Below are 12,029 nucleotides of genomic sequence, written 5' to 3' on the forward strand. Positions count from 1 at the left end.
CATTCACTGTAGTAGGAACTGTCTATAAGTGCAGCTGTTGGACACATGGTGGGACAATGTAGTATCAGGTACAATGTTTGCCAAAGGTCTTGTAACCCTTAGCAACTGATCAAATGTTTGCTTTCAAACAGCAGACCAGGATGCTACCTGCTGATTAGTTTATTGGGGTACTTATACTGGAGGAAATTCTACACTGACAATTTCAGACTTACACAGGGCTGGGGTTCCATGTTCCCTTCTAGCCTGGTTGACATTTGCAAAGAGTCTGTATGTTCCTCCTGTGTCCGTGTGAGTTTCATCAGGGTGCCCTGGTTTCCCCCCACACTTCATAAACATACAGGCAGGTTAAGTGGCTCTTGATAAAATGTATTAAACAAAAATCTGTTATAGGGAAGGCTCTGAAATATGGTACCAGGACCGAACTGTGGGTACTATCAGGGCAGAGATACTCGTAGAGATTAGTCACCGAGCGACAAATCGCCTATTCTTCGGGCGACTAATCTCCTTCAACTGCCTTCCCACCGGCTAAAAACTAAATCGCCAGTGGGATGGCACTTGGAGCACTTTGTTTTTCGAAGTCGCCCGAAGTTGGCTCGTGAGGCTACTTCAGAAAATGAAGTACTCCAAGTGCCATCCCACCGGTGATTTTGATTCTAACCGGCGGGAAGGCCGTTCGGGGAGATAAGTCGCCCGAAGAAGAGGAGATTTGTTGCCTAAACCTCCCCTAATCTCCACGTGTGTCTCTGTCCTAACAATTAAAGAGGAATAGTGCAGAAAGCCAATTTAAACACCACCAAAGTGTAATGAGTCCAGTTGCAAAAACAAAAATAATAAAGGAGAGGATATACTCACAGTTCATCCCAGTCTATGGGTATATAGAACAACAGCAAAATTTTGGATTTGTCCTCAAAAACAAAATAAGGCAAAAAGTAGTTAAAAATACAAGTACATTTTTTAGGACATTACAGGTGGAGGCCTATAGTCTGTGGGTTATGTAGAGTTGCCACCTTTGCTGATGGCTAAACCCGAACAAGGGGGGGGGCAGATAGCATCGGGGGTGGGGCAGTGATGTAGGAACAGACATGATGGCATCAGAGGTGGGCACAGTGATGTTGGTGGAGTTACGACACCGGGGCGAGTTCAAAACCCCACAGATGGCAACCCTATCTCTAGCTATATTCTGCTTTATGACTAAGCCCAATCCTTTAATTACAGGTATGAGATCTATTATACGGAAATCAGTTATCCAGAAAGTTCTGCTAATTTACAGCAATGCTAATTTTGAAAAAACATTCTTAGTTTTGATTGTTTTGCCTTTTTTTTTTTGGATCTGTAATAATAAGAAATGAACTGCACTTGATAGTAACTAAGCCATGTTGAAGCGAGTATCTTAGTATTTAAATGCTTTTTATGTATTGGCCAGATTATTGTTCGGGTTTCATAAGGCTGAAAACAGAACAGAAAGTTCAGACCAGTGGCGGAACTACTGGGGGAGCAGGGGGTGCGAGCGGGCCAGGGCCCGCACCCCCTCAGAGCCCGTGCACCGCTGAAAATGCGGCCGTACGGAGGGGGACGGGCCCGGCTGTGCGTCACGCACCAGGGCCCGCCCCCCTCTAGTGATACTACTGGTTCAGACCCGAACAGGCCTTACAAAAAACGAACTGTTCGAGTGACTCGAACAGGTGGCAACCCTAGGGTTCTGCAAATGCCTGAAGGGCTGCTGTAAAATGCCATAGAAAGTGACTATTACGTGGGCTGGTGGGGGCTGTTTGGGCCTCTGTGTAATTGAAATGCCAGGGCCTATTTTATATCCCAGTCCAGAAGTGCCGTCTATGTCGAGTTTTGTTATTGGATAAAGTGGGACACTGGAGACTGAGCACCTGGCAGGGGGAGGAGCGAGCGTTGAGCTAGATTGGTCTCTTCCTTTTTTCGTGTTTATACAGTAACACTGCCATTTCCAGTAGGGTAAAATCGAGCGCAAATCCAGATAGGCCCCATGTGTCCCCCTTTTCTCATATATAGATCCAGCTGTAGATGGGTGCTATTTATATGTATGGGGCTCCCCAGGTATAATCCTTGGCAGGCCCGGACTGGCAAATGCCAGAGGGGCTGCTATAAGATGCCATAGAAATTCAGTATTTAGTGGGCTGGTGGGGGCTGTTTGGACCTCTATGTGGACTGATTGGGCCTCTGTGTACCTGAAATGCCAGGGCCTGTTTTAATTCTCAGTCCAGACCTGATCCTTGGCTCATGGGTGCTGGTGTAGGTGCCAGGGTGTCACCCTGTATATATATATTTTTTCAGGAGGGTATAAGATATATTCATAAATAGTAGGAAGTTTCACTTGTGGTATTACTTTCCCTTGAATGGATTGAGATGCAGGGGGAGCAGGTATAATAGATAGAGAAGAGTCTGTACCGCAGAGCCTCTCACCTGGAGGCCTGTCACAGTGGGGGGCAGCTGGGAAAGGAAGGGGCCCTATTGATTGTCTGTGGGGGGCCACTAAATGCTGTTTGTTATTCTCAGTCTGATCTGATTCTGCCTGGGGCTGTGAGGGTCTCTAATCCATTTTTATCCCCGCCCCCTCCTGTCGCACACCCTCGCCCCGCCCACATTTACTCTCTGCTCGTTCTGAGCTGCAGCCGCCGCTGCCAGACTCGTCTTGGGACTGATCGCTCCTACTTCCCCGGCTTCTCTCCTCGGATTTATCCTCGGCTTTTTATCCCTCCATTGGACCCGTACTAACAGCCAGGATTTACGCACGTGGATTTAATTCTGTCTATCCGAGCGATGTGTCTGGGGGGACTCGGCTCAGGGAGAGCCGCCTGCAGTCTTGGGACGGAACCGGCACCGTGTGTAGTAGTATAGTAGTACTGAGCTGCTCGAGAGCTGCTGGAACAGGTACAGTAAGTGCTACATGCAGCCCTGCTACTATATAGTCTGCTGTACTGCACCCCATCACTAGCAATGCTCCTCCACACCTGTGTCTAATAACCCTATAAGCTAACAATCTATTACATGTTCTATCATTAGCCCAGACCCCGTTAGCAATCTTTTGCACACCTATCATCAGCCCAGAACTGCTGCCTCTACCAACCAATATAACAATCTATTTCACCCCCAACATTAACCTCCTACTAACTGGTGTGCTAGACTTAAAATGTGCCTTATGAGCTATGTAGCAGATGAGCTTACACTCTAGTGCACCCTATATATGATGCTGCTCCCCTCTGTAGCCAGTACCAGAAAGCGAACAGTCCGGGAACCCCAGTGTGGCACTTTTTGGAGGTTGATGGGAGTTATACCTAGGGCTGCGCTGTGTGACCTTTCACAGAATTCCTGCCAATCTCCAGCAGGGTGACAGGAGTTCACACAGGGGCGCTGGGAGTTTGATATAAGCCAGGTGCCAGCGTTACACCTGTTGCTGGGAGCGCTCTGCTGGTGGATCAGGAAATGTGCACTGACTATGCAGCACTCTGGCTGTCACAGGGTTAACCAGCTCCCAGAGCAGAGTGTAGGGTTGTCATGCTGATCAGTGCTGGGAGTTGCTGATCTGTTGTGAGAGTTGCTGGTTGGTGCTGGGAGTTGCTGGTTGGTGCTGGGAGTTGCTGATCAGTGCTGGGAGTTGCTGATCAGTGCTGGGAGTTGCTGATCAGTGCTGGGAGTTGCTGATCAATGCAGGGAGTTGCGGTTGTTTAATAACTGCCGGATTGGAATCTTTGCCCATACTTAGTGGGTTTAAAACATCGCTGCCCCAATGGGGGCTGTTATTCTGCACAACTACAAAAAGCTTTAGCATTTCTGTTCCCATTGCTCCCACGGATCCACGACTTGAGCTGAAAGTATAAATACATGAAAAGGAGCAGCAGGTCCTTCTGGTTTTGGGACAGGATTACTCGACACAACAGGGCACTTGATAGGGAGGAATAAGGCTCTTAATCCTGGGAAGACTTGTTACCCCAAGCATTGAAGTGTGTGCCGGCCGCCCCCCCCCTGCTAATCTCTGTGTGCATCTTCCCAACTTCTCTGGTTGCTAAGGGGCTTCACTTCCTGTTTGTCCTTCCCAAATTCCCATGCTTCGCCCAGAAACCAGCGCAGGGACCAGACAAAGGCTTTACCAGACTGAAAGGCTTTTGTGCTGCTTACTGGCTCTTATTACCATAAAAGTGATGGGTTTCTAGTCCTCAAACATGCAAATGGCCCATCTGATGGCACTTCAACGTGAGGCACCCCGTACTTCTCCCCCCACAGCACCACCAACGCTCTGAGATTCTCTTTTTTTTCCTTTAATTAGTTTGAAAAATCCCCAGTACATGAAACTATTTTGCTTAGAAACTGTCCAAGGATAAGCTGCTTGCAGGCGGCTTGATTAGCCCTGTGTCAGTAATGGAGGTCACTGCTGTGACTGTTCCACCGCAGGCGATATATGGCGTATTATGTACCCTCTCAGGGAATAAAAAACGACTGTCAAATACTGTATATGGATATGGGATTAGGTTACCAAGGACTTCAATAACGGTATACAGGCCCATAGCCGAGTTAATTTTATCTACATTTTACAGCAGGGGAGTATATTATTTTCTCTTAAAGCAAAAGTTCTGCCAAGTCATGCAATGGAAGTGACATCATTACAATGATGACATCACAAAGCACCATTTTTTAAGGATATACATACAGGTTATATGTGGGTCTTGTTTATTATAAGACTATAATATCTCAGTGATGAGGTCTGTGTCCTTTTAAAGGAAGAAGGGGGTGAAAATCCCCTCCCCCCGGGGGGGGCTGCATTGCTAGGGGCCTCTTCTTCTCTACCTCCACTTCTATCTAATTTAGAGCTGCAGATTATAGCTAACTGGAGAGGAGCACTCCACCAGACATGATATACTGAGATGTAGGGTAGGAGGCCATTGCTATAATTAATATTGTATACAGTTATGGGATCTCTTATATGAAAACCCGTTATCCAGAAAGCTCCAAATTACAGAAAGGCTGCCTCCCATAGACTCCGTTTTATCCAAATAATCCAAAAAGTGATTTTCTTTTTCTTCTTAATAATACAATAGTGCCTCATACTTGATCCAAACTAAGATATAATTAATCCTTATTGGAAGCAAAACCAGCCTATTGGGGTTATTTAATGTTTACATGATTTTCTAGTAGACTTAAGATATGAAGATCCAAATTACGGAAAGATCCGTTATCAGGAAAACCACAGGTCCTGAGCATTCTGGATAACAGGTCCCATACCTGTATATTTTCTTTACTTCTGAAAGACCAAATCCCAACCAGCTCCACCTGTTCATCACATCCCCAGGCTCCACCCTGGCTTTCTACCGAAGCAACAGTGTTGTAATCCGTTGATACGACATTCCCTAACATTATAAATGTACATAGGAATGTGGGTATGTGTCAACTGCCATAGTGAAACACATCTGTTTATCCATATGGGGTATAGGTACCCAATATGTACTTCCTAGTGCCATATGAAATGACAGTTAGTTGACCCGCACAAGTTTTCTTTCCCCACACTGGGAGTGAAACAAATGCTATAAAGGGTCTAGTGGAGCTATGTGGTGTTCATGGAAGTGACTGTGGGCAGTACAATACAGATTTGTGTTGGGGTTTGTGTGTGCCGAGGCTAGGTGCGGTGCCAGCATCGACTCATTCAGGCTTGGGAGCATTACCTGGCAACGTAACTGATTAACAGCTCCTGCTTGGGAAATAAATCAAGCTCATGTAATTGTACCTTTAGCCCCTGTGTGAGCTGGATCCTGGCTCTCGTTTTGCCTTTCCCAACTGCAGAATAAATATGCAAGCATGTAGTTTAATCTCCGTGTATTTACCCTGGCTACCAGGATTTACATTCTAGTCTATTAATCAGCAAAGCATTTCCCACAGGGTAATACCGCAGGCCCCACAAACAAAGTACCTTTCATTTAAGGAAAAAAAAAAAGATCTGGAAGTTGTGTTTTGAATTCTCTCCCAAAATTTCCACCCAGCGAAACGGTTTGACTTCACCCACTCTAAAAATATCCCCGCTGAAATACTCTGCCCGTCTTCAAGCTTTTTTTCATATAAGCAGCTCACAATACTTTGCTTATTTAGCCAGGGCATGCTGTTTCTTTCTTTCTTTCTTTTTTTCTTGTCTTCTTTCTTTTCAACTTATTTATTAAAGCTAGTCTAAAAAGGAAGATGGGCAGAAATGCTATATTTTATAGGCTGGACTTACTGTACCAACCCAGAGGTTCGGCAGCCCTTTAACCGTAATGATCCAGGCTTTCAAAGTTGGGTATTTTAGGCTATTAGTATTTGTCAGGTGGTCCCTAAGCTCAGATAAATGACAGCAGCCCAGAACATGTTTTGGGAATCAACAGAAACGAAGATGGGAATCCACCAGGTGTATCTATGGAGGCACAGATCTTCCCTACTATAGGACTGTAGTCACCTTGAGCTAGTAAAGAAGCTATTTCTAGCCTACTTTTTTGCTAAGCTGTAGTTCTCCTTTAATTGTTTCTCCATACAAGTTACAATTATAAATGACCCCACTCTATTCCTTTTTTAAACCCTGAACCTTGGGGTGATAACAAAAAGATAACAGTGTGGTTCATTTTATTTAACTGTTACAATAGCACTGACACCCAAAACCCGGCAACTTCAAAGGGGCCTTTTTTAAACATTTTTGCTGTGCCTTAAAGTACATTATTTTCTACATGACACGTCCAGCTTCCATTAAAGATGTCTCCCGCTAAAGTCTTAACAATGTACTCTTAACAGCAACAAAAGCTCACTGCTCGCTCACTTTGTTTTACAGGGGCAAGCAGAAGAGTGACCTATGGAGTTCCCCGGACAATAGATGTAAAGACAAGGCACAAAAGAGGTCCAGCCAATGACAGCCGGGATCTCAAGACAATCTATGGATACGGCTTATTGTTTCTGAACCTGAGATTGCCCCTACCCCGATGCTCACATGGTTGAGAGTATGACGTCACTCTGCAATGGCTGTGAGAATGGCACAGTAGCTAATTCTCAAGCTATAGATAATGGCGACTTGAGAACTTTAACTGATGGGACCGGCCATGGTGGAGAACCTAGCACCAACCAAGATGATCTACACAATGATAATCAGAACTCTTCTAAGATTGTGTACTTTTTTACCACCTCCAAACAAAGGACCAACCTGAATAATGACCGTCCCCGTTCCATGATGGCTGTGGGCAACTCATCGACGTGGAATGCTTTGTCTTCCTTGAGAAAGATGGGCTCCTTCAAGAAACTGAAGTCGTCAGTTCTGCAGGGAATCCAAGCAAAAGAAAATGCCAATATTATAAGTGACCATGAGACGGAGGTTCAGAAGTGTAAGCCTTGCAGAATGCCTATATCAAAGTCCATGCAGGATGGATATAATCTGGCCGATGGGTTACAGTCTGATGGATCAGATGCAGAGGAAACCGATAATGCCTTCTTGAGGAGCACTCATAGATCTCGCAGCATCAGGCGCGCCTACGGATCTGGCCGTATTCATTTATCAGATACAGACAAAGCTTGTGCCTCACAAAGTCCCCTCAGGCCCTTGTCGCCGGTTGGCCAAGAGCACAGTAATTGTGAAATCATAGTGAAAGACCTAAAAGGCAGTCAGGTTATTTACAGGCGGAGTAAAAGTACGGACAACTTGAATTTTCTCAAAAAGAGCTCGTTCAAGCGGAAATCTACCTCCAATCTAACGGACATCAAGTTCAACAGCGAGAAAGAAATTGTACAAAAGGCGTCACTTTGCACTTCTCCAGATTCAGACAGGACGGCCACGACTCCAGAAAGAAGGTCAAAGCGCTGGAGAAGTCCCATTAGGGCGAAAGACTTTGACCGGGTGTTGAAAATAATGAGCAATGTCACTGATGGGCATTGGAAAAGAGAGGGGAGTAGGTGCACATCCCCGGCCCCTGAGGAATCCCATAGAAGTAGGCCAAATAGTCGCTTGCATGATGATTACTCCAGGAGAGTGTCCAGCAGTGCCGACACAGAGAGACGGAGGTCTGCTCTTAATGCCCCCTCCCCAGTTCCTTTTGCTGTATGCCGTCTTAGCTATACCGATTCCAACATGGATTATCTAGACTCTGAAGCCCAAGTGAAATCTGCAGAGAGTAGACAGTGTTCTGAAAGCCTCTGTACAGAACCCTCTAATAAATCCGATACAAGCAGTAGCTTGAACCAGTTGGATAATGAGGTTTTCTATGCAGACGGTGAGGATCCAAAACATCACACTCCATCTGTCTCCGGTACCCCTGTCCGACCCACTGCTCCCAAGCCTCAGAGCCCCAGTATGGAACTGTACAAGTCAGCCATTTCCATCCATTGCCAAAACCACAGCACTTTGTCACTGAGCTCTATGGAAAGTGATGAAAGAACAGAACCAGCCGCCCCTAAGGTTGAGAAGAGCCCCCCGTCCTTTAAAGACTCTGCAAAGCTGACTTACTATGACGATGGTAATGAAGATAGTGGAATCAGCAGCCACTCTCAGCTGAGTCTCAATGCGGTCAGTGAAGAGAAACAAGAAGAGGTAAGAATGAGGGTAGGACCAGATCAAAATCAATCAGGAGCTTTTGTTTGTTTGACACTATTTTATATAATGCTATATACTGTTTTTTAGGTATCTTGTGAAATATTTAGTGACGGCAGTTACCTTTTTTTAGCTCTAATACTGTGCAGGTTGCAAAAACTTTATTGTTAGGTGTAGCACAGATTTTGCCAACTATTCAAATAAATTCTGGTTAAAACTGTCAACAATTCCAATTCCTTACAGAGTATTAGAATAGAATTATCCTTCAGTAAATCTGAAGCAGGTCTTACCCCCAGCAAATGACATTTTTAAGGGTGGGTGTGTAATAGTGCGGCTCTATCTCCGCACACAATTTTCTGATTTGTATTTGGGGAAAATGAAGCATTGGAAATACTGACTGTAATGAATTGCATCACATCCCAAGCAAGCAAGTACCAATACATAACGCAGCAAGAATTGTACAAGGGGGTGGTGTAACGTTTGCTGTGCTGCTGCCCTCTGGTGGTCAAAACAATCAATATGAACAGTTGTCAATTTTCATGTTTCTTTCTGAGTTTTTTACCCCAGGAGAATTCACATTGGAAATGACCAGGTGAATCACATGTGAGGTTCCTTCGCTGCCAGAGAAAATACCACTACCTTTCTGCACCACCCCATGCCATTAAACGGGTGGTTCACCTTTTAGTTAACGTTTAGTTTATGTTTAGATATGAATGGCAGGATTGTTCCGCCGCCAACATGGAAATATGCAGCTTAGTTATGATCATAGAATTTTTTGTTTAAAAACAGAAATAATGATAATTGGGACTTCCATATTTTGGAGCTTTCTGGATATTGGGCTTCTGGATAGAAGAACCCATAGCATTGCTTTTAGTTGCTTAGGGTGCCCTTGTGTAGCTGGGTGGTTTGCGCAATTGAACTTCTAGTTTCTTAGTGTTGGCTCTGAGGTTTGCACTGTTCTAGGCATGACATGAGCATGGCGCTGAGAGACAATGACTGGGTTGAGAAATTAGGAAGGAAGTGTAATTGCACATGTAAAAACTTGTTGCAAAACCTTCCATGCTGAGAATTCTATTTCAGCTTCTGCACTGAGGGAGGATCTTGCACATCCGAGTGTGTAAGTCTTCAGTCAAGAAAAAAAGCAGAATTGTGTATTAGGCGGCACAGAGATCATGCTAAGTATCGTTTCTCTGTGGGCAACTGCTACTTTCTGTGTGAGCCATGGATGCCATCCTGCAAGCTAGGAAAAGGATTTATCCCGACCATCTGGTGAGTAGCTGATAACATAGCTACCACCTTACAGTGCGGGTAGTCTAGTCGCTTACATGCACCAAGTATAGCAGGTATAGTAGGGAGAGATGGTGCCTATAGTAACAGTGGGATAATAGTCTCTGGGAAGGGAGTGTGACTGTGGGATAGCAGGTATAGTAGGGAGAGATGGTGCCTATAGTAACAGTGGATAATAGTCTCTGGGAAGGGAGTGTGACTGTGGGATAGCAGGTATAGTAGGGAGAGATGGTGCCTATAGTAACAGTGGGATAATAGTCTCTGGGAAGGGAGTGTGACTGTGGGATAGCAGGTATAGTAGGGAGAGATGGTGCCTATAGTAACAGTGGATAATAGTCTCTGGGAAGGGAGTGTGACTGTGGGATAGCAGGTATAGTAGGGAGATATGGTGCCTATAGTAACAGTGGGATAATAGTCTCTGGGAAGGGAGTGTGGCTGTGGGATAACCGGTATAGTAGGGAGAGATGGTGCCTATAGTAACAGTGGGATAATAGTCTCTGGGAAGGGAGTGTGACTGTGGGATAGCAGGTATAGTAGGGAGAGATGGTGCCTATAGTAACAGTGGATAATAGTCTCTGGGAAGGGAGTGTGACTGTGGGATAGCAGGTATAGTAGGGAGAGATGGTGCCTATAGTAACAGTGGGATAATAGTCTCTGGGAAGGGAGTGTGACTGTGGGATAGCAGGTATAGTAGGGAGAGATGGTGCCTATAGTAACAGTGGATAATAGTCTCTGGGAAGGGAGTGTGACTGTGGGATAGCAGGTATAGTAGGGAGATATGGTGCCTATAGTAACAGTGGGATAATAGTCTCTGGGAAGGGAGTGTGGCTGTGGGATAACCGGTATAGTAGGGAGAGATGGTGCCTATAGTAACAGTGGGATAATAGTCTCTGGGAAGGGAGTGTGACTGTGGGATAGCAGGTATAGTAGGGAGAGATGGTGCCTATAGTAACAGTGGGATAATAGTCTCTGGGAAGGGAGTGTGACTGTGGGATAGCAGGTATAGTAGGGAGAGATGGTGCCTATAGTAACAGTGGATAATAGTCTCTGGGAAGGGAGTGTGACTGTGGGATAGCAGGTATAGTAGGGAGAGATGGTGCCTATAGTAACAGTGGATAATAGTCTCTGTGAAAGGAGTGTGGCTGTGGGATAGCAGGTATAGTAGGGAGAGATGTTCCCTATAGTAACAGTAGGATAATAGTCTCTGTGAAGGGACAGGGTTACTAGAAGTATTTTAGGGCAACTAGAACCCTTTATACCAATTTCCTGCAACCTGCGTCAGCAGCATTAGACGACTCTGAGCCTATTCAAACTCTTCTGCATCGTATAATACTGCATTCTATCTACACAAAACAGAAAAGCTTCAGCTTTGTGTGTTTGACGCGTTCACTATCATTTGAATGCAGAATTTACCATCTGTGTTTAAATAATGAATTGTACATGGTATGCTGGTGTAAATCCTTATATGAGAGAACTTGATTCCGTGACAATGCTTTTTGTGAAAATGACACTTAGCTAGATTATTATCTGGAACAGTACGAATGAATTCCTGGACACTGACGGTCTCCTATCTATAAATACTGTAACAATAAGTAGAAATAGGTAACTGTATGTCATTCTAGGACTACTATAAATAGTGATGGGCGAATTTGGGGTGCTTTGCTTCACCAAAAAATGTGCGAATTTCCCGCAAAATCCACAAAATGGTGAAAAATTGGCAAACCAGCTGGCAAAAATGTGCTGGCATCAAAAAAACGGACGCCGGCGTCCATTTTTTTGATGCTGGTGAATTTTTGCAGTTTTTTCATGAATTTATTCGCTGGCGGCGAATCGCGGGAATTCGCCACGAATTCCTGCCTGCCGAATAAATTCGCCCATCACTAACTATAAACCTTCCTTTCTTCAACGTTATTTTCTGGTTGGTTTCTACTTTGAGTCATTTCACTAATTTTGAAACAAAGAGGAACTCTGAACTTAAAGTAACAGTAACGCCAAAAATGTAAAGGGTTTTACAGTGTTAAAAATATAATGCAGTGTTGCACTGCACTGGAAAAACTGGTGTATTTGCTTCAGAAACACTACTATTGTTTATATAAATAAGCTGCTGTGTAGCAATGGGGGCAGCCATTCAAAGCTGAAAAACGAGAAAAGGCACAGGATACACAGCAGATTACAGATAAGATCTGTA

General features: G+C 44.8%; 1 protein-coding gene across 3 annotated transcripts in view; it reads left to right on the forward strand.

Annotated features, from left to right (window-relative positions):
• The first annotated feature begins 2,513 nt into the window (after window positions 1-2,513).
• Window positions 2,514-12,029, forward strand: part of LOC108708716 (spermatogenesis-associated protein 13) — a 52,905-nt gene continuing 43,389 nt past the window's right edge. The window contains exons 1-2 of one of the 3 annotated variants that reach the window (XM_018247722.2): window positions 2,514-2,901; window positions 6,812-8,554. In XM_018247722.2, the coding sequence (XP_018103211.1) occupies window positions 6,968-8,554 (1,587 nt within the window). In that variant the 5' untranslated portion in view covers window positions 2,514-2,901; window positions 6,812-6,967. Of the gene's footprint in view, window positions 2,902-6,811; window positions 8,555-8,632; window positions 9,824-12,029 lie in introns of those variants that run through there. The other 2 variants (XM_018247723.2, XM_041582664.1) reach the window with 2 other exon arrangements.

Source organism: Xenopus laevis, chromosome 2L (assembly GCF_017654675.1).
Source record: "Xenopus laevis strain J_2021 chromosome 2L, Xenopus_laevis_v10.1, whole genome shotgun sequence".
Lineage (NCBI taxonomy): Eukaryota > Metazoa > Chordata > Amphibia > Anura > Pipidae > Xenopus > Xenopus laevis.